The sequence below is a fragment of the Fulmarus glacialis genome, unplaced genomic scaffold (genome assembly GCF_000690835.1).
Source record: "Fulmarus glacialis isolate BGI_N327 unplaced genomic scaffold, ASM69083v1 scaffold3670, whole genome shotgun sequence".
NCBI classification, from domain to species: domain Eukaryota; kingdom Metazoa; phylum Chordata; class Aves; order Procellariiformes; family Procellariidae; genus Fulmarus; species Fulmarus glacialis.
In genome coordinates this window covers 26,769-49,178 of record NW_009188201.1, presented here as the reverse complement: position 1 = coordinate 49,178, position 22,410 = coordinate 26,769, and the positions used below count along the sequence as shown (strand labels likewise).

At 38.0% G+C, this 22,410-nt stretch overlaps 1 protein-coding gene across 1 annotated transcript in view; it reads right to left on the bottom strand.

Annotated features, from left to right (window-relative positions):
* KIF21A (kinesin family member 21A) overlaps positions 1-22,410 on the bottom strand; it is a gene marked incomplete at its 5' end in the record, with an annotated part of 61,729 nt that overhangs the window by 17,082 nt on the left and 22,237 nt on the right. Inside the window, 17 exons of the mRNA XM_009577642.1 lie at positions 1-118; positions 662-772; positions 4,821-5,038; positions 6,448-6,502; positions 6,722-6,782; positions 10,726-10,746; positions 11,270-11,435; positions 13,216-13,317; positions 14,676-14,876; positions 15,268-15,421; positions 16,074-16,285; positions 16,396-16,464; positions 16,967-17,074; positions 17,464-17,663; positions 18,597-18,785; positions 20,028-20,145; positions 20,316-20,400. The exon at positions 1-118 is cut by the window's left edge and continues 7 nt beyond it. Coding sequence (XP_009575937.1) covers positions 1-118; positions 662-772; positions 4,821-5,038; positions 6,448-6,502; positions 6,722-6,782; positions 10,726-10,746; positions 11,270-11,435; positions 13,216-13,317; positions 14,676-14,876; positions 15,268-15,421; positions 16,074-16,285; positions 16,396-16,464; positions 16,967-17,074; positions 17,464-17,663; positions 18,597-18,785; positions 20,028-20,145; positions 20,316-20,400 — 2,188 coding nt within the window. The remainder of the gene's footprint in view (positions 119-661; positions 773-4,820; positions 5,039-6,447; positions 6,503-6,721; positions 6,783-10,725; positions 10,747-11,269; positions 11,436-13,215; positions 13,318-14,675; positions 14,877-15,267; positions 15,422-16,073; positions 16,286-16,395; positions 16,465-16,966; positions 17,075-17,463; positions 17,664-18,596; positions 18,786-20,027; positions 20,146-20,315; positions 20,401-22,410) is intronic.

Genomic DNA, 22,410 nt, shown 5'->3' with positions numbered 1-22,410 from the left:
AACTGATGTGTTTCCCTGAGAAACAGTAAGACGACTAAAAACATTCATTTCATTACGGGGCCGGCTTGGTGGGGAAGTAGGAGGTGACAGACTAGTCTCTGGGGCTCCAGAATCTGAGCTACAAGAAAAAAAGAACATCTTCTTTAACAGGTTATGAATGGTTAGAGAAGTTAAATGCAACATGCCTCAAATGTTAGATGCTCTTTTCTTAAGCAAATAAATAAAATTATAATGCAAGCTACAGATATTTCCCAGAGAAGGCAATAAATGCAGGACTACAACCTGCTGCAGGGTGCAAGGTGGCACAATGTTCAAAGTTTATGTGCTAACAGTGAAAGCTCCAGGCAGAAAACACACATATGTAAAATGAAGAAATTCTTATAAAACTGCAGTTTCTCAGAGCAATTGATGACTTCAATTTTAAAAAAAAAAAAAAAAAAAAAGCCATTTGCAAATGCTCTGAAGGACATTTTCTCAGGGCTCTGTTCCTGAGTTATTTTGTACAGAAAAATACTCTGGCAAAAAAAAAAAAAAAAATTCCACTGCCAACGATAAAAACCATCCTAGATTTAAAGAAATAGAAAAATACAGATTTATTTTTGAAGAAAATATACTTGAGGTTTAAATTACGTCAGAGAAAATAAATTTAAAAGAGTCTTACAGTTTTTGTTCTTTTGCCTTTGTCTTTTCCATTGTCTTCTCATAGGCTTTTCTCTTTGCTAAAGGTGAAGGCTCAGGTATCTTCTTCTCTGACAGAGACGGCTGTCTAGAACTAAAGCGAGAGGAATCATTATCTTACCTTAAGGCCCTTTACAAACTTGCTTTTCTTACATTAGCTGTCATTCTCCCACTCAGATTTCAAATTTCAGAATGTGCTTAATCTATTATTGTCTCTCTTGAATCTACGGACTCTGAATTTGTTCTCTCATTTTAATATAAAAATACACCAAATTTATTAACTTTCACAGTTCATCAACATATGAAGAGCCAGGCACTGAATATGCAAAGGAGATCTAATAATTCAATAATAAAAGAGACTGACCAAAAGAAATACAGTGGAGTATGCAACTCAAATTAGGACCATGGAGAGATGGAAGGTCTAAGATCTAAAATTTCAGATTCTGCAACTTTTATCTGCAATAGACCACTTACAGACATGAAGAACAGGGAAATCATGATGACTCTTACAAATGAATTAAACTTTGCATCAACATATTCATGTTTCAATATCAAATTCAAAATTAGGAAGTGAGAAAAAGTATTTCCCATCAACACCCTGACTATTATAACATTGCTTCTCTTTGTCCCCCCTTCCCTTCCTCCTTGCTTTCCATCCCTCCTTTGTCTCTCTAGTTCTTGCTCTGAAATAATTCCAGTTCACAGTCACTGTGGTCTTTCTCCCAACCTTTTACTCCCCATTAAAAATAGCAAAAAGATCAAGAGTGCAATATTAATGCTGACACCCAAATGTCATCATTTCACCACAGTCAGATAAAAGAAGGGAGTTTGGATCGTCACCACTCTTCTGAACTCCTGTTTCTCACTAGCTGGGCAATCAGAAAATCAACATTTGCTTTGGTTTATCCTTTTTTGTGTGTGTTTAGATGTTGTTTCTATGAATATAAGGACCAGAAACACCCATTAAAAGAGAGAAAGCAGATTCTGAAAGTGCTTTTGTGCCACACAACTTTATTAAGCAGACAAAGTTCAGCTGGCAGGCCACCTGCCTGAAACTGTTACTAGCATCTGGTTTCAGAGCTCTACAGACTCTGGATCTACATAGCTGCAAACTTCTCTGCGTGAGAAAAGCTGTAGCAGTTTCCCTTGAGATGAAGTCTGTGCTATATAAAATCCACCTGGGGACTGGCATGCAGAATAACATGATTTAACAAGGACAGCCCAACCAAGAACAGCTACTTGAGTCAAGTAGCTGAGACTGACTCTCTCAAGTGATCACATGCACACTGAACACAAGCCCTAATTGGAAGGTGAAGGTCCTACCTGTAGGACCTAGTGCCAAGAGTTGTGTGTAGACCCTAGGGCTCCCCGAGGGTCTTCAAGAGACAAGAAAAGGAGGACAAATGATAACCTGTCTGCTTTTGTACAAAAGCCTAGCAGTTAAAGTAGTCAAAAACAGGGGGAGAAGGTGGGTTCAATTCCCTCCTTGAGGCCAGAGGACCCATTTCTCTGCAGGGCTCCCTTACCTTTAGGCATACTCTGCAAAGGACATAAAAAGAGGTGGAACAGGACACACTCCGTCCCTCTCTTTATGCTGGACCAGGATGGATTTAGGAATGCAAAAGTCCTGGTGTCACAAGGCAAATCATATGATCAGCCTGATAGCTAGATCTTTCAGCAAGGATGACAAACTTGGGTATAGTCTCCACTGCCATGGTTGCCTACGTGTCTACTGTGCAGCTACTAGATTAAATAAACCACACCAGAAACTGGAACCAAAGCTTCTCTGCCTCACACTGCGTCCTGCATACTCAGACATGGAGCCAGCTCCCTCTTGCTCACTCTCTACCTGCCCCTTGAGTCTTCCGTCTTTGACTCCACAGTGGCACATCCTCAGAAGAAGATGTAAAGAGCATGATTATATTATGAATTATTTTTGAAAGCCTGCAAATGCAGGTATTATAAAAATGCAGCAGCCTTGCTGGAATGAACTTCCTAAGCATAGATGTAAAAAACAGGTGCATGATGTCAATGACCTGAATGAAAAGGAGCAAGATACACGCCTAATTACAGGTTTCCAGTGCCCTTTTAGATTTCCCAGGATATCAGACATTTGAACAGAGCTGGCACAAGACCTACAGGAGACCACTCGACTCTGAAGAGGCCGCTGTAGGTGAGTTGAGCATATCAAAGGACAACGGCACTAGCCATTTTTGTAAACAGAATTCCAACCAACTAACTGTCGCCCACGTGCATTTAGGTGCCTCTCTGAATCACCACAGATCTAAGAAAACTGAGCGGTTTCCAGCATGGAGCAGTTTGTACACATGCAGACACCTGGATTTGCACCTAAGCATATAGTTAATTTCTGTTGCTTCAAGAATGCGTACTTTGGGTCACTGTTACTGCTTCTACATCCCCGAATGCCACTTAAGTAAGTGCCACAAGGGAGATAATGTTTATTGCAGATAAGACCACAATCTGTTCCAGAAGAATGTATTTTATTACAAGAGATACAGGCCCATATAAGAAGGCCAGATGGCTCACAAAGAGAACCTTTCTTCAACAATGACCAGTGACCAGCAAACATAGCAAAACTGTATAAAGTATATTGAGTTCTAGTTTTGAAAAAGCATCTCAATTACAGTGAGGAAGTCACTGCAAACTAATTGTGGGAATTTTTGATCACTTATCTGCTAAAACATGATGAATAACAAACCAAAATATATGTGAGGCCTACTGCTGATTGAATTGATTTACTGACAGTATGTAACACACTAATGCTCACAGAACACAGTTTTTAGAAAATCCTGTTTTGCCTCGTTGCTGGCTCACTTTCACAAATGGATACATTCTAGAAGATGGAATGAGGCAAAAGTTGGTATTACCTGAGTCTTGGATGCCAGGTCATAACACTTGATGTTTTAAATCTTGAAGCTTCAAAAGTCTCTAGTGATCTCACACTAACTGCTGAAACAAGTGGGTTTCTCCACCTATCCTCACCCCCAAGAGCATTATTTCCAAGCAGATTCTACTTGTAAAATGCACTGAAGCCATCAGCATGGGTTAATAATTGCTGTCAGCAGTGTTTTACTGTTCATGATTGCCACCTCAAGCAGATGCTAGAAATACATAGTAAAAATAATACAAATTGCAAATGTACATTAGATGGAGACTGCTGTAAAAATATTATGCAAATAGGACAGATGGATAGTGAAAGATGCCTAATTCCAGAACCTGTAACATAAATATAGCTATGGGACACAGTTTTTCCATATCACTGAATGTGGCAAGCGCATTCAGTTTACGCATGAGTTTGTGCAATATAGGAGCTAGTACCTAAAAAGCCAGGAAAAGGGTCTCTAGCAGTGAATGGCTAATAACCAACAGTGATATTGGTAGATATAGAAAGAACAGCAAGAACAAGTGAAAAAAAGAGTGTGCATGTGAGAGAGACCTGCTGGCCCCAAAGTAAAAAGACAAAAATAATATTTTTAGTTCTATTGGCATCAAGTAATACTTTCAATTAGCAAATCTGTTCTGCAGGTAAGTGCAACCTACAAATAGAAAGGATTTTTGAGGATTCATAATATCAACATGTTTCTTTCAACTTTACACTTGCATGCTCTATTATTGTATAGACTTCTTCATTTTAAGCATGGTCCACACAAGATGACTCACAGAAAGATTTTACCTAATAGTTAGTTAGGACCATATACAGATACTATTACTACATTATATAAAGTTTTTGGGTTAGGTTTTGGGGTGGTTTTTTTTTTAATCTCTCTGCTGTTTTAAGCAGATTCTCACTAGCTCCCTAGAAAGTGCACTAATATAGCAAAGTATCCAAGGTACTACATGGATTTTTCCAACTACTTAGAAACAAGGCTACAATAATTTTACTATAACAAAGCAACTTAACAGAACTTGTATCTTCAATAAGAAACATATTACTTACAACAATGCATTTCTATTTTCTAGAGTGGTGATGGTAGAAAAGAAGGAGGAGCTTTGTCAGTATTATTTAGTAAGCTTCAAGTGTATCAACCTCCTTTGTAAAGTTAAAATAATAGATTAAAAGAAATTGGCAGCATGCATTTTTTAAAAGCGAAGGATAATTAGTACAGCATGGCCAAACTTACATGCTGCCTATCTTAGAAGGTAAGCCAGATGGTGGGGGAATAAACTCTCTGTCCCTAGCAGAAGTATCATTTGTGTCAGCAGCCATCCCACTTTCTTGGGTTTCTGCAACTGTTCCAAGAGGGCCAGCCAAAGTAGAGTCTGCAGCACTAATGTCAGAGACTAAATCGCTGCTGTCTGCATATAGCAATTCCATCTGGGTAGTGGTCCTCCGGCGGGCCTGGAGACAAACAAAAAACAAGTTGCGACTTAAACATTTCATGGTATGTGTCAAGTGTGCTACATTTAAGCTTATCATTAGCTGGTAATTAGCACCTGCCTCGATCACTTGGCAACTACTTTTGGAAACTAAATCAAGGAGCTCACCTCTACTCTTTGGCAACGATTTCAGAGGAGGCAAGTCAAATTCAACAGCACGAAACATTGATTTGACAACTAGTTTCCAAGGATAACCTTTCAACCAACTACAAGTGCCTGTCAATACTACAGGAGTACAATATTACTCTCCTAAGGTTTATCCAAATGAAATGTTATAAAGCAGAGAGGAATAAAGCGAAGTGTAAATTTAAATAGCTACAATTATATTGGCATGACTTCTTACACCAATGCTTCTTCTGATATACAAATTCTGCTTCTTACTTAGTTTATGTCACTTGAAAAGTAGTTTAAGCCAACATGAATTAAGATTTGCTCAGCATTTCAACAATTTGAAAATAACAGAAAACCACGCAAAGCTTTGTGCAACAGTCATTCTTAAAAAAACTGATCATACATGTTAGGTGTGATGATGCTGTGAAATCAAGATCTATTCCTCAGGGAAAGAAAGGCCACTGGGGAAGACAAAGGTACAGTCTGAACAGAGGCATTACAAAAACGACATGTTTATTTTATGCCAACATTTCCAGACCAAACTCACTCGGTTTACCTGCCCAAAGAGCTGCACACCAACGAACGCTACCAGTAATGCAACAGGCAACCTAGATACATTCTTCCAAAGCCAACTGCAGTTAGAAGAGTGGAGGCTAAGCTTCTATTTACTTTGCAAACCTGGTTTATGCTCCTGTGAGCACAGAAGCAAAACCTCAATCAGTGCACACGTTACCAGTTCTCACTGGCATTAATATTAAAACTGCAGCCAGCGTAGATATATTCCTCCAATTCCAACTGTAATTAAGAGTCTGGAGGTCAAACTTCTATTTATTTTATAAACTTGCTTTACATTTCTATGACCACAGAAGTAAATTGCAAACAATAAGCATGTTCACAGTTCCCACTGGCATTAACATTAAACTGCAGCCTGACTAATACTAAACTGCAAATCTACTCCAGTTTGGAGTGCTAGTAACTGGAAGAATGTATCTCTTCTGAAACTGTAAAAATTCAACCACAAAATAATGAAAAAGTATATTTTTATCATTGCTTCTCAGAGAGGATCACACAAAAGCATATTACATACAAATCACATGAACAGTACATCAGTTCACCTTTTGCGTGTCTTCGTTCATTAATGTCTCTGGAGCAAAGAAAGAGCATTCTCCAGAAGGTGCCATTAAAGTATGAATTATTATAGAATCATAGAATCATTTAAAAGATGTGTAGATGAATTATCATCATCATTGTACAGCCTACCTTGTTCTTGGGTTTGACTTCACCACAAAGCTTCAAAAGATCTGAAGATAATGAACTAGAAGAAAAATTGCATCACAGTTAGAAAGAAAATAATCATATTTTTGCAGAACGTGTATTTTGATTTGATTCTTCTTTCTACTGAAATGGTGGGCAAAGTGTAACGAAACAACACCAGAGGTATCTTCTAACAGATACACGATGTGTTACAAAAAGAGGAAATGACAGTACGTTTTCTGGAACCACATCCAGTTAGCTGTTAACAAAGATTGCTCACCTTCCTTCTGTCCCAGGACTATGCAATGAGGCATCCTCATCAGTACTATCTTCCAAATTTTCTAGAAAATTTCCAAAAGAGTAATGTTAGTCTGTCCGTCTACAGCAGGACGTGCAGGTTTTAAGTGCTATACAAAACAGCTTAGACAATGTTGAATGTAGATGAACAGCATACAAAAGGCAGGGATTTTCAAAATACCTTGACTATTTGCTAGCCAGTCCCCATTGAATTTTCCTGGTACCTAAACTAAGTTTTTTCATACAATCTAAGTAAGTCATACACCTAGGCATATTGTGCCAAATGTGGTCCTCTATCTATTGTAGCAGAGTAACAGGGATGACAGAAAACCAGAAATAAATTCTAGAAGGAAATCTGGAAGAAAGAAGATAAAGCAAAGGAAATTAACTGCAAGACATGGAAGAGACAGGATTTAAATCAATGGACAGTAAGGATGTCTCTTCCTCCTCTTTTTCTGTAATCTTCTTTCTCTAAGACAGAATCAGCCTGGTTATAATGAAAAAAAAATTGTATTTTTAACTAGCTAGCAAGCTGAGGCTCAACCTCAGCTTATAGAGAATGGCACCATTCAGGCTGACAAGAAGCAAGAACTTTATAAGCATTTAGGTTTCAAAACAGGATGATGCCACCATTTAATACTATAGAACTGCTTCCTAAAAAGAGATTTTCTTGAAGTCAATTGTAAAACGAAGCTGTTCAGTAGAAGTGCTCCTGAAGTAAAATGGGTACACAAACCTGTCCACAAAAGACAAAACCCGCATGCATGTCACAACAACACTGTCAAACATCAGATTAACATGTCTGCATGCAAACGGTGCAAAACATTAAGCTGAGACAACCAGTCCAGGGCATATGTACAATCAATTCCAAACTGTTGGGAAACCAAATACCCTAACTTGCATTTATTCTAATAATACATTTTAAGCATAGTTTAAGGACATAGGTAATACATTCCTGCAAGCAAAGTCCCTTATTTTTGAACATACTCATGAAACATACTCATGAAGGATTAAATAACCTTCTAATGACATTCCATTACATCTCTTTTTTATTATTAGAGACACTTTAAGTTTATTTACTTAATTTCTGCCATAAAGCAGATACCATTTGTAATGCATAGAACCAATATATTTGGTACCCATCTGAAAATAGGTTTGTCTGTGTATATGTTTTAAGTGCAAGCTCATGCTTTGGAGAAAGGGAGGAAAGACACATAGTTTCCAGTTGAATTCTGAGAAGGAATGAAGAAAAGAAAAGGAAAATGCTGTCTTCTTGTGTATGCTACATCTAAAAATGTTTCCTGAAAAAGTCAAAACCATACATGGATCTAGCACCAACACCAACAATGCACTTCAAAGGTACTCCACTGCTGTATTAGTTTTAACAATGTAACCTTAATTATCAGAAATACAACAATAGTATAAAGAAAGCAGAGTCACAGGAATAGCACTCTGAACTTTCTTTTTTGTTCCATCCTGGATTTGAGCGCACCTTTTCTATACACATTATTATTCTGTCTTCTGCAAAAGAGGGGATCTAGAGTATTGCTCTTTCTAGCAAGGCACAAAAGCAGCATCAATAAAATAAATGCATTTTTTAAAAATACAAGATTCATACTAGGGTGATGTTACTTCATCCCCTTCTCATAAAGGACTAGCGATCAGCTTTTACAGGTAACAAAGTAGAAAGTGTGGGATGGCCACAAAAGATGGGATTTTATTTGTAGGCTCACACTCATATGGCCTGACGTGTATTGATATTTTTCTTCAGTTTGTTTGCAATTCAGCACAGGAAGACTGCAGGAAATCCGCAGGTAGAAACCAGCACACAGAATCAACAAAAAGAAATAAGAAGAGTCAGAAGAGCAAGATTCTGCAAGGAGTCCTGAGCGAGAAGAGATGAAAGGAGCAATAAAGTTAATGAAGGCAGTACTGCTTGTGAGGAGAAGCTGAGAGACTGCTGATAAACCAATGATTATAGAACAATGGAGAGCTTTTCTGATGACTTGTCTTCATCCTCATGCAGAGGCAAATGTAGAGTACCAGTACAACATAGCACACCAGCACAGTTCGTCCAGAGGAAATGACGTTTGACCAGCCCTCTCAAGATCTGCACATACATGGCTATGAGTCACATCCATGAACGTCCAGATGTCACAGATGGGAAGGAAAAGCAGATCCTACGATTCTTCAGGAAGGAGTCACTCCAGCAACCCTTCAGGACTCAACTTCGTGGTCATGTTAACTCTTCACAAGAGCAGATGGGATAGCGATTGGCAGCTGATTCATCCACACACAAGGCAGGTGTGCATTCAAAACCCATTCTAGGGTCAAAATCTGAGCCTGTGATGTACTTTTCTGCAGACTGAACCCTTTTCTTAAGTCAATGCTTGAATGTAGGTGCACAACTACACTGGGGAATGCGCAAACTTCTTCAAGCCAAGTGTATTCATATGGCTAAGAACTTTTGAAGATATCAGCGCTGAAAGTAGGCATTCAAGGGAACTGTTCACAAGCACCCTGGAAGTGCAACCCCTCTACTTGGGATGGGGCTGGCTGGGTACTGCCACTGAGCTGTCCAGCAGCCTGGCCAAATTGGTCTCAGGATCTGCTGCCACCCAACACTTCCACCTCAGGTTACCAGGGAGCCCCTGCACCAACAGAGTCCCTGCTGACCAGCTGACAGTTCCAGCCTCAAAGCCTCACTACAACAGTGTCTGAACTGCAGCTCAAAAGGTTTAGCCACCAGTGATCCACAAAGCACAGACTATCAAAAGTTTGGATTTCAGTGTGGACTGAGGTTAGTACAGCATATTCAGCCAAGATACACCCACAGTGAAGTTTCCTTCCTATAAAGTGTTAGCATCGTCCTGAGTGGCTTAGGTGTTTTAAAAGCCTCAGTTCATGCTTGCAAAGTGTTAAAAAGCTTCTTTAATGAGATACACACTGCAAAAATTTTCACGATAGAGCTTCGTTCCAATGCATTTAACAAGTGTCTTTTCACTGCTCCGGATGCTGTTAATAAGTAAAAGCCTGTCCAGAACTAAAGAAAATGCAATACTAACTTCCTGACTGGAGAAGCATTGCTCTAACTCCAACAGGGGTGAACACACACACACATGCACACATATTAAGGGTCCATTTTAGATACACTATGATATTAGTAACCACTGAGGTTCCTGAATAAATACTGGCTGTATGCAGCAAGATGCCCTGACACAGATCTTCACGTGTCACCTGTGAGGAAGCTGGCAAAGTTCTCACCAGTTTACACCAGATGATGATCTATACAATTTCAGGCAGTCTTGTGCTTTTGAAATGTTTCAGATGCCTATGCAAACTAGCACAGGACAGCATAATGGGATTAGAAGTAATACAAGACAATACAAAAGGAATTGTCACTGACATCAGGAATATTTTTTTCAAGTTTTGTGGCTAGGAGCAAGGGAAGGGAGAAAAGCATAATTTATTTGGGAAGGATTTAAAAGCAACAACAACAACAACAACAAAAGACTCATCTCCTCAAAATCAATTGATAAAGTGAGATATAATCTGCATTCTGTAAAATACTTACATTACAAAATAAGCTATCTGCAAAAGGTTAAAAATGACCTGCATGTTAAGAATTACTTTTTTCCAGACCCAAAAAGATAAGCGGAATTTGTCACAACTATAGCAGTAGTGTATCACCAAATAGCTTTATGTTGTCTGAACATACTATACGTTCATAAGCAGCAAGTCACAAATTTGAAATACAGCTCTGCTTACTGTGTTCACTTCTTATCTGACAAATCTAACTAACATGAGGGCTATGGGTGGTTTCAGAAAGGAAGAAATGCTCTGTAAGCTCATGATAATGAGTACATTTACAGAATAGTTCATGCAAACTTCACAAACTCACAGATTCTAAGATGCACCAGTTAGTGAACATGAATGAATTAGTAACTCATGCAGCTGTACAGTACACAGAAAGCTAAACATACTTACCCAATGGTACGCTATCTAGGTCTGTGTAAATAACAGCAACAAGGAAACAAAAGCAACACTCCAATCAAAACATATCCATTTATAAAAAGAAATAAAACAAAAGTACCCAAATGTATTCCAAATTTTTCTTAATGTTATCTCATGAGAAGTAGAATAGATGCCGTAACAGACACAGAATGCCACTTTCACAATCACTAACATATGATGATTGAACAGGACAGCATATTTAGAATTTCACATTCAGAAGTTAAAATCATATCAGATTGTAAATGCTTCATCTTTTGTAAAAATAACAAGCAGATTATTTGAGTTTAAAAAGTCTCAATAATAAAAAAAACTTCTTTACTTCCCACATTTCACTGCCGAGGGGATATACTTAACAATGACATACATGCACATCAATTGTGAAATAGAGTTTAATTATAAGATGTTAAAATACAGCATCTATTCAGAAAAGAAACAGCCTAGAACGCCCAGTACAGCATGCATGAAAGGCAAACATGACATGCAGCTGACTATTCGGAATACAAGATGACAAAATTACCTTGCAAAGCATGACCCAGCAAAGCATCAAGTTCAGGATTTAACTCAGCTTTTTCTTTTAGCATATGAAACAGCAGTTGGTTTTGAGTAGCACTAGTAATTTCCGTCTGCTTAAGGCGTCCCTCAAGAACTTTAATCTGAGCTTCTTTCTGAGCTGCTTGGAGACCCTAGGAGAGAGAAAAAAAGAAAAAGATGAAAAATGCTTTATCACAACTCTTTTGTTACAAAATAAGAATTGCCAAAACTTTTTAAAAACTACAAACACAAACAACGTGTACGTTGTAACCTTTCTCTCACATCCTAAAGATCAGGTGTCAACTAAAGGTCTTTTTTTTTTTTAATTTTCTTTTAAAGGGACTCATTAAGCATTCACTTAACTTGTGTTCCTCACACTCTGCCTTGCAAATATGCATCTAGTGGCTAAGTTGGACGTGACTCCCAAGTACAATTTATAGATCCTTTGCATTTAAGAGTAGCAAGCATCTGAAAAATCAACACCTTCATTTTTCACAAATAAGTACCTTCTTTTTTTTTTTAATTATTATCTATGATACTCTATAGCAAACAACAGAAGAAAAAAAAAAAAACACAAAAGAACGAACACCAACCCCAGAACAGTAATCTTTCCTACAGGATTACCCAGAGAACTTTCAGCTTCTGCTGAAAGATCTCATGGCCTAACTTAAGAGAGAATCTGTTCTAAGGGAACTTCCCTAGACTCATGGATTAGTGGGAATTTTACAGAGAATGGTTTCCAAATAGAAGAAACAGTACGGAAAATGAAGGTACAATACATCTTCTTAAAGACTTGTGGGATAACAGAGGACTTCGAGTGCTAGCACTTGAGAAAGAAGTGTAGTACTATGGACTTACACATTAGATTCTGATTTTATCATGAACTAAAACAACGTATCAATAGACACATTTTGCACGTGGAAACAAACAACAGAATAGACAGCAGGCATGACCAATTTTGCAAGAAAATATACCTTCATTTTTCTACACAACAATTACTTATCAGAAAGAGGAGAAATGCCTTCACATAATGAAGCTTTTTATCATAAGGAGAAATTGTTAGCAGAGTAAGTCAGAGGCACTTCTCTCACATTAACTCTGCTGCAAGGAATCAGGTATCCATTTAACCCACCCCAGGGCTGAAAAAAATCAAGACTGAAATTTGCAGAAGCCAATGTGATTGTGGGAATTTTCCTTTTTTTTTTTTTTTTTTTTTTTTTAATAAAAAACAAACACCACAAACTTTTTTGATTACCTGCAGAGTGATGAATCAAGAATGCAGAGAAAGAACAGAGAATTGGTCAGTGGAACTGACCCAAAGCCCGTTTCAATAGCCTTGAAATCTTTCATTTGATTCAATGACACTGAGTATGGCCTCCAAACAGAAAGAAAAAAAGCAGCAAGAGCATATGATACATGTGTGCACAGGGTTATAAACTGCCAAATACTCATTTTGAAAATATTACTCCCCAAGTCTTTCAGAAAAAGCCCTTATTGCTCTACTTAAAAATAGAAGTCTGACTAAAGTATGCCACGCATTAATATATACCCGAAAAAAATTTTTTTAAAGGTTCATATTTTTAAGGAAGTGGCTAAGCCAGTCTTTAAAAAAAGAGATCCTGAGTATTCTTTAGGAGCTTGATGAAAAACATAGAAAGAAATTTATTTGATTATGAAAAGCTAGTGTTCTTACAGGAACAACATGAGGTAATCAGCACAGTGAAGTAGGCTCTCCTGAGGGTTGAAAAACAGGCAAAAAGTTGAAGGGGACAATGGATCTCAAGGGCCTTCACACCGAGAACCAGCGTGACTCAGTAGCGTGGACCAGCTTTGCTTTGTTTAATGCACATTAGTCAGTCTTTACGTCAGCACAGCTCTGCTCCTGGTACATGGCATAGTCCTGGCACATACATATTTCGCTTAATGCATTACCTTATTGATACCCATCGTGAGGAAGTGATCAAGCAAATATCGAGCTTCTGTCAAAGTGCAAGCATTAATCACTGCTGTTACATCCAAGGTCTCTCCTTCTTCCTATGTGTGCAACAATAAAAACAGTCAGATTGTGAAAAATGTTTTTTGGTTTTGTTTGTTTGTTTTTTATTAAATCATTACAGTAATCGTAGAAAATAGAAACAGTGAAGATGCTGCAATACCACCCAGTTCATCCCCTTGGTACCGCTAAACCATGCCCGAAAGATTTCTTTTCCAAACTACCCCCAAAACACCCCACAGTACAGACTCTGAAGCCTTCCCAGTCTCTTCCAGTGCTTCAGTTCCTTTCCTACTAGAAAGCTCTTACCAACCACCAACTCAGACCCCTTCTTTCTACAAGCTAAGCTATTCACAGTGGATGCAGAAATGAGTGCATTTCTTCACTCTCTGCAGCCTTCATGCATTTGAAACTTCTCCCCCTGGTCTTTTCCTCATTTTTCTTCTGATTATTCTCAGTCAGCATAAGCACTGTGGTACCCTTAAAAATTATTAAGCCTTTTGTGTTCACTGCTTCTTTACTAGTAAAGCCCTGTAACTTTGCACTATGCTGTCCAAAATTCAAGAAACTCTGATGTGAGTAAAATAGTAGAAGCTGCTGGTGATGTAACATGCATTAAAGCACAGATTAGCCCAAGGTGGGAGAGGGAGAACTCAGGCACTGCCATATAAAAATTCTGGTAAGTATGACAGGTTCAGACTTCATGCCACCATGTGCCAAGAGACCTAGGAGATTGTATGTGGTGGATTCTTCCTGCTAGAACATGTAAGGTATGATGCGCATTATAAGAGTTTTCACATTTGGATTTCACTGCTTTTGGTAATATTCAAATTTCTGCATCAATCGTAATAGACAATTTCCTTTTACTAAATTACCATTTGAAAAGCCAACCCTAAACAAGCAACTTGGCCTGAAAAGGCTCTTTAGTTATAGAAAGCCACTGTTTCACAATTGAAAATATACTAAAATGCAATATGATGAATTTACATAAATTCTCACATAAAAAAATATTTAAATATATTTAAAGTATACAAAAACAATACAAGGGAGAGGAAGCATATCAACAGATGCAGGAAGAGGATACAAGCTGTTAGCCTTCAGGCCCAAGAGTTATATTAATTTAATGCCAGCAGAACAGAAAGCATCAGCTTTGACATTTAAATGCTTTGCAATCTTAACTTGCATTACACTATTGACACTAAAGCTCAGATCTGAAAGTTCAGTTGTATAAACACTCTTCATTTCAAACTTCACCGAAGTTTTTACCAATTTTCACTTCCTAGTTCAGTAATTATACAGCCAAAACAAAATTCATTTCTAAATGAGAACATTTTCAAGGCTAACACCGTTGTTTTTTCTTTTCTCCATTTTACCATTTTTGCATTAATATTTGACCTACCTTTGCTTCCTCCATTTGCATAATGTTTGCTTGGCAGTCAGAAATGCTGTCGTTAATGTAGTCTATATTTGCAGTTAGTGATTCCATCTCTTCGTTTATGTTTTGGACATTTCTATCTGCTTCACTGCCACCCCCATCCTTGATGAGCTTCTCCCTTTTCTTTGAAAGCTTTTCTCTTCTTTTTGTAAGTTCTTCACGTTGCTATTTTCCCCAAAGACATAATATTACACAAAAAGGAATTAGTAAACAAACACTTAGGGCATTTAAGCGCCTTTTTGTTTTGTTTTCCTTTCCTTGTTATACTTTGATTAACATATCATGATTTCTACAGGAAGAAGTTATACAGGTGAATATATTAATATATTTGCACATGATCCCATTAATGTGTTTTTTATTTCTTACTAAGCACAGCAATCCCATGGTCCAAATGCTTACTGGAGTTGTTAACAGTGTCTTCATTGACTGCAATGGATTCCAAGTCACTTTGCCTAATATCACCATCACAGCAATTCATTTACAGCAAACGTAAATGCACTGCTCTCTCTTTATTTAATATGATGATCCAGGCAACAGTGCATAGTAGATCACCCACCGTAAGTAACCTGTTCATATCTGCCTCCATATTGGAAATGGTCATCCTCTGCATGATGATATCAGTCACTCTGCGTTCAAGTAACTGCCACTTCATCCTGGCTGCCTTTGAGGAGTAAACTCTGCCTGTCACTGCTTTCCGCTGATATTTCTTTCTGTGATAAATTCAAGAGAAACATACAGCTAAGTCTAAAGTAGTCCATTTGAATGTGGAAATGATCAGGCCAGAATATTTTTCACGGACAACCTAATTTCTTTCAGAATTCCTTGCAGTTTTTCATTGCACCAGACAGCTACCTGCACCCAGCCCTGAACTCTACTGCACTCTAATATATTGCATTTGAAAAAGAGGTATCAAACACTGTGGCATCTTGTATGATGCACCATGGAAATCGAATGCCACCTAAGAGTTGTTCCCTATTTAACAAGGGGATCTGCTTCAAGCCACAGAGGAAGATTACCAATAAACCTAATACATTAAATTGTGTTTTCCAACAAGTTTTGCTTTCTACTTAAGAACACTGCAGGCATTGGACCACCATGAACAGATTAACTGGATTTTGAAATTTTGGCGTTTCTTCATGTGACTTGTCCTTTAATGCCATTTTATATTATTCCACATTGTCTTAAACCCACAAAACTCGAGTTGTATTTGATAATGGTAAAATGCACATTTTATGAGCATTACATGATAGCAGCTTGAAAAATAACAATTACTGCAATATGTATCATCACAACATTATCTGCTAGAAAGTCCACACAATTTTCAGTACTCCTAAGAGAGTTCTAAACAGTTTTAATCCTTACCCTGTTCCATTTGTTGCAGTTACAGATAATGCTTGAACCCTGGCAACAGGAATTCTCATCTTCTGCTGTGCTGCTGTTCTTGAACCCTCATGCTCGACTGATGAGCTAGAACTTGCTTCCTGTATTGGATGCTCAGGCAGACTCAGTTTTCGACTTACTTTTCCTGCCACTTTATCAGATAGAGGCCTTACTTGCCGACGAAGGGCTGTAACCTGAAACAGAGTGCAAAGACACAATTACCTCTCCCCAAAACTGCGTTCTGAGTTACAGCAATACAGTATCATTCTGTTTTCAAAGATGCATTACTGTTTTACCACAATACCTCTTCAGTTTTACGACGTAAGATAACTTCTTGATTTCTTTTCTGAGCTTCCAGAAGCTTGAGCTGATGCTGTGAAAAAATACAAGCAGCGCATGATATTTTTTCCATTATCTGCCTCATGGACTGTATTGTATGAAAAAAAAAAAAAACCCCTTTACACACTAATACAAGTTTGCAAAACTGTTGTGACATGAAGTGGTCAAGTCACAATTGTTTCTTGCTCTTTCTAGTGCAGAATGAAAATAAGTGTTTCACTATATCAATTCTCTACCAAAAAGAACACTTGCATGCAAGCAAGGTGGTAGCAACAGTTTGTGAAGATTCACTAATAAAATAATACTGATATACATATTCAATAAGCCTTCTATTTTCTGTTGCACTTACCATCTGCAGCTAGGAACTGAGTTATCATAGAAACCAAATCAAATTATGTGCATTTTGACTGGTGAAAATATACAGGTACATGCCTGCCTTGGTGAATGCATATACACATGGTGTGTGCCTGCAAGTAGATGCAAATAATAATAATAGATGCTTGTTCCAAATGAAAGTTCTTTATCTGTCAAATCACCTCTCGTTTGCGTTGCTCCTTTTTAAGCTGTGCAATCTCTCTGTTTCTTCTTGATTCAGTCATTCTAGCTTTCTCCTGCTCTTCTTTCATTTGTTTCATCAAGCGAACCTGTAAAGAGGTAATCACTTAGAAAAGCTATTTACACTGAAGTGCTGTTCCCTGCCCCCACTCATATCAAGTTTCTTCTTCAAATTGCCATCTTCCAGTATATTACATGCTTTTAGCAATTTATCTCCTTCATCTAATGTGGCTTCTTCACCCAGCAGCTAATAAGCAATGCAAGCTTCTCTATGTTTGATACCGTAATTTCTGTTCCTTAAACCTAAAAGCCACCCCTCTCCACCAGGAGTAGCCTAGTCTTCATATCTTTTCTGTTTTCAGACTTTGAAGCAGCTGACAGCAAGAACAGAGTTATCTGGTAGATAAATGCACAGGAGTTTTCAACTCATTTTTCAGCAAGCACTTCTTGTACAACACTTCAATATACTGAAATATACCTTGGTTTTCTTCATCTCTGTCACCTCCTGCTGCAGTTTCTTCAGTTGCTTTTCATATTGAGACTGATTTTTAAGCAATCGTGCATGTTCCTTTTGCGCTGTTTGAAGTCTCTGCAGTTCTTTATTCATGGCTTGGAGTTTCTTTTCATATTCTGACTTGATTTTTTTTGCCTTTTCTTCTGAATAGGTCTCTACAGAACCTAGAGCAAAAGGCAATTCTTTTGTTCAGGATATTTTCACTTTGCCAGCCACAGCAGATGACTGCTTCCTCTGCTTTTACCATTATCTGCAATATCTTTGAAAAATTTAATTTGTCTCTAGCTCCTGTCACCTACACTGCTTCGAACTTTCCACCTTGTATGCGTTCTTGGATAAGAGATCAAGTATTAACACTTTCCTTCTGATTTCTTTGCACTAGACAGCAAATATTTGAGCACCTGAAGACACAGAGACACAAATGTTTGTTCACACACATGCGCACAAGATCATAACAACAGTCCAAAGAGCCATCAAGCCTAGTATCCCTTTTCTGGCACTGATCAAAAGCAAAGGTCTAAGGAAGAAAAAAGGAACAGCAAAAGCATATAAAGCATATAATCATAAAGCATATATAGTATATTTTAAAAAAGAAAGAAACAAAACACTTCCCCGAGTACTCTCCCAAAGTTCAACTACTGTGGCTTAGGACTTCCTGAGTCAGAGTTAGTTTTTCATCTCAGTACTATTACATATTCAAAAAAGTTTGGTCAGTAAAACATCTCTGAAAGGCCACTGATCCTAGTTCTTATTTTTATGCAAATCAAAAGAAAGGGGGGAGGGAGGAGCAGGAAAGAACTTTTAATTCAGGAACTATCTCAAGGACTGTGTTAAAATGAGAGCACCTAGAAAACTGAAAATGCTTATTCAACCAAATCAAAGACCTGTCAGTAGGAGTATCCTTTTAAAAAATCTCTCTCAATTCTGGTAGAAACTAGAATGAGTGAAGTATGATTCAATGGCATTATGGGTATAAACCTATTTCTGTTTTCTGCAATTTCTTATCACATTTGAAAAAGGAAGTGAGGAAAGTAGCAAACAATTCAACTTGAATATCTTACAAAACATCTAGATTTAAATGATTTTGTACTTCTTACCCAAGTTTTGAAGAACCTGATCTCTTTCAAGCTGAGTGTCTCGAATTTTATGTTGTAGCATCATTAGTTTCTCTTCATATTGTTTCTTCAGTGTTTGTAACCTTCGCTGGCTGTTCTCTAGCTCATCTATCAGTTTCTGCTTAATGGCTATTTCACAGGTGATATTTGCCAAGTCAGCTTGATAATTTTCTAAAATAAAAAGATTTGAGTCATTAAAAATTAAGACTTCTGTTAAAGTAACAGTGAGGATCACATAAATATAGATACCCCCTGCAATGTTAGGGTCATTTCCTGACATGTAAATTGTGCATAGAAGAATTCTACACAAAGCACAATGCAGCAAACAAAACTACTATCTGCAATTCTCCTCCTTAAACACTCTCCATCCTAGAACTGGATTTTTTTTTATCTCTCATTGGATCACAGTTGTCCATATGTTGTAATTACTCACATTTAAATCTCAACATCAGCAATCTGTCCTTCCCCGTACAAAAGGTGTGAGACTGTAAGGCTTCAGTCACACCTCAGGGCTGGAGAACAACTGTCGTTCATAAACCCAGCAGGTTATAAAAGGAGAATTCAACTACTGGCAGACTCCAAGGGGAGACTTTCCCTTCTCTAGCTCTTAAAAAGATAGAGCCAAAATTCTGAGAGGAGAGGAGCCACCTCAATCATGGAAGTGGAATGGTGAAGGGAATGAGAAAAGTAGGAGGAAAAAGTAAGGAAAAAGGACTAACCCACATGCTAAATTTATAAAAGTTTAATTAATTTCTTTAGTCAATTAGGTCCTTTTTTGGTTTAAGATTATGCGCTCCAGAAAAAAAGGTGTCAGTTGAGGATTTTTTTTTTCAGGTTCTGCAACTCCTGCTAATGCTTTGTGAAACTCTCAAACCAGAAGGAACGAACAGACTAGGTTTGCCCATTTGGCCCGACTCACATGAGAGAATTGCTGGTGATGCTGTCTCTTACTCTAGCAGTACTAATTTGCATGCCACATGTAAGCCAGCTGTTGATGCTTCTACATAAAGCCACAGCCTCTGAAAATGAGGAAGGCTGATGAACTTCCAGCCTTTCAAAATTAAATTCTACCTATTTCCAAATTAGCTGAATGAGAGCTATCACCTTAGTGATTAGTTCCGAGACATAAAAATAACCCAGTACTTAAGCCTTACATTTTGAATATTCTAACTAAGGAAGAAATGTGTTATCAAGCACCCGATGACTTCTGGTCAATTTGAAAGTCAGTACGGGGACACTTGATCAGATGTCTATTACGTGTTTTAGCACCATAACCAAAAAAAGAATTCACTGGACATACAATCCACAGAGAATTATGGACAGTGGGTTGACAACATGCTATCTTGCCTACCAAACCCCAAGAAATAACAGATAGTATTTGTAAAATTCCATAGAATTTTGCACTGACATTACCTTTTTCATCAGAGTCAGAATCTGATTCATCTGAGCTTTCGACAACTTCCATGTCATCTTCATCCTCCTCCTCCTCCTCCTCTTCATCCTCATGATCACTTACTTCCTGAATTTCCTCCTACAAAATGTACAAAATAGAAAGATGTTGAAGCATGTCCACACTTTTCCATCCCCCAATCACTGTGAAGCCACAGTATTCACCTGACCCATTCCTAACTTCCTTTCTATAACCTTGTAAATCTTTAAACAGACAATGAACAAATAAACCAAACAGTTCTAAATACTTACTGCTTCCAATTCATGATTCTCTCTCTCTGAAGTGCCTTTTTCGTCTCTCTTCTCCTGCTCGTTATCTGTGTTATCCTCTTTAACACTAGCAGAAGAAGAACAGACACAAAATATTCATAAACTGAAATGGCATGTGCTTCCCATCCCCCAAACCAATAAGTTGTAATTCCAAATAAAGATGAAAACCAAAGCGTAGTTAGACAAAGGTGCTGGGCATGGGTAAAATACAACTTCCAATCTCCCGCAGATAATAAAACAATGCTTAATTACTCTTAATCTTAGCTTGCAAAATAGTATTAGTGATTAGCACATTGTTTTAGGGCATATTGCACAACTAGGACAATCAGAATACACGTCTTCATATACTACAGCAGTACTCATTTTGCATGGAAGTTGCAGTGTACCCAGAATAGCTTTTACAAAACAAAGAAAGAACATTGTGTGCAGGTACAACATACCTTACAGGTATTACTACACTTTCAAGTTATAACAGAGCCTACTGTGCTTACAATCATCTGCAAATTTATGTATAAGCCTTAAACAATATCCTAATTTATCGTACTATTACTACCTTTTTGATCAGTTATCTGCTTTGGCATCAAGGGAATGCTCAAAATAGGCATTGATAAAACAACAAGAGTCGAGAAATACTGAATTTTTGCAATAGGACTGTCCACCTCAAAAAGAAACTTTTCCCAACTATTAAGATTACATTTTAGTATATTTCCATGCTTTTGTTTTTCAGACTATGGTTCAAAACTTATTTAAAAGTCAATTATCTCTATATTCTTTCCTCTCTTGGCAACCTGAGCTGTAGTGATGCAAATTACAGCAGGGTTTTTTTGGTTTTGTTTTAAAGGTTTGGTATATTAGCCATTAGGATGAGTTTTAACATTTGTAAGCGCACATTTGAGACATCACATGCAAATATAACATTCAAAATTCAATGGCACCCTGCAAATTGTCACGGACCAAATGTCAGTTCCTCTAGCGCTATATGTGCAAAACCCAAACCATCCTCAATAGATAGGAAATCGTGATAGAAAAGGGCTAGACACCACAGGGGGTAGTAATGAAAAAAATGTGGTTAGGACTGCGTAATGTGGAATCCACCTCACCTAATTTCAGCTGCATAAAAGTTTGGCAAGTTACGTGCTGTCACTGATCAGGCGGGGTAACTAGAAATGCACATCTTCCTCCACTAACACCAAAAGGAGCTCAGACTCAAGGTCTAACTCTTAGAAAAATCCAATACTCAGTGCAGTGACAAGAAATGTTTGGTAGGTTCGAGACACTGTAATTTGGCAAGTGACACCTAAAAGCCACCTTTAAAACAGAGCTCTACTCTGAAGAGTGCCAGTTAAGTAACACAGTGCTTCTGCACACACACGATTTTTTGTTACACTATTTTTTAACCTGTTCAGTGCTAACTGGTTCCTTCTGCCCTACTCATCACCAGTGAAACTGAATCCAGCTACAGCTGGCCATTCGCAAGGCAGAAAGCTTTTGCTTGGACCGTCTGAATCCACGCAGCAGCCGGGGAGGCTGTAAGTAAAAAGCCTAACCAGATTTGTACAGAAAAAAAATGCCAAGCAGGGAACACTGAGCCACGCAATCTCATTTCCACAGATTCTCATCTCTCTCAGCCCATAACATGTTCTGTTTTATGTTGGTTAATAAGCCTAAATGATAACAGATCTCAGCTGCAATCTTCATGCAGATTGAGGCAAATGCCCAGTTTCCCTTCTGCCTGCACACAGCACGGAGCTCACCACTACAGAGAATTTGTGTTCTGCCTAATAAAGGGGAGAAACAGGAGGAAGGACAGCCAGCAGCTTTCCCAGGCAGAACTGTACTGATTAATTTGTGTGCTACTGATCTGTGGATTCACACCATCTGCATTCATTCAGTGGGGTTTTTTTGGTTTAGACAGCTGAAAAATAAAAAGCTCCGTTACTTTCATTTTTAGAGGCCTCAACTTAACTGCTCTCTATGAATAACTACTTTATCTACTGCTTTGGCTGAAACTGAACAGAAGGAATGGTCAAGGCTTCAGTCACCTGCTTTCAAAAATAAAAGAAGCAGACTTAACTGA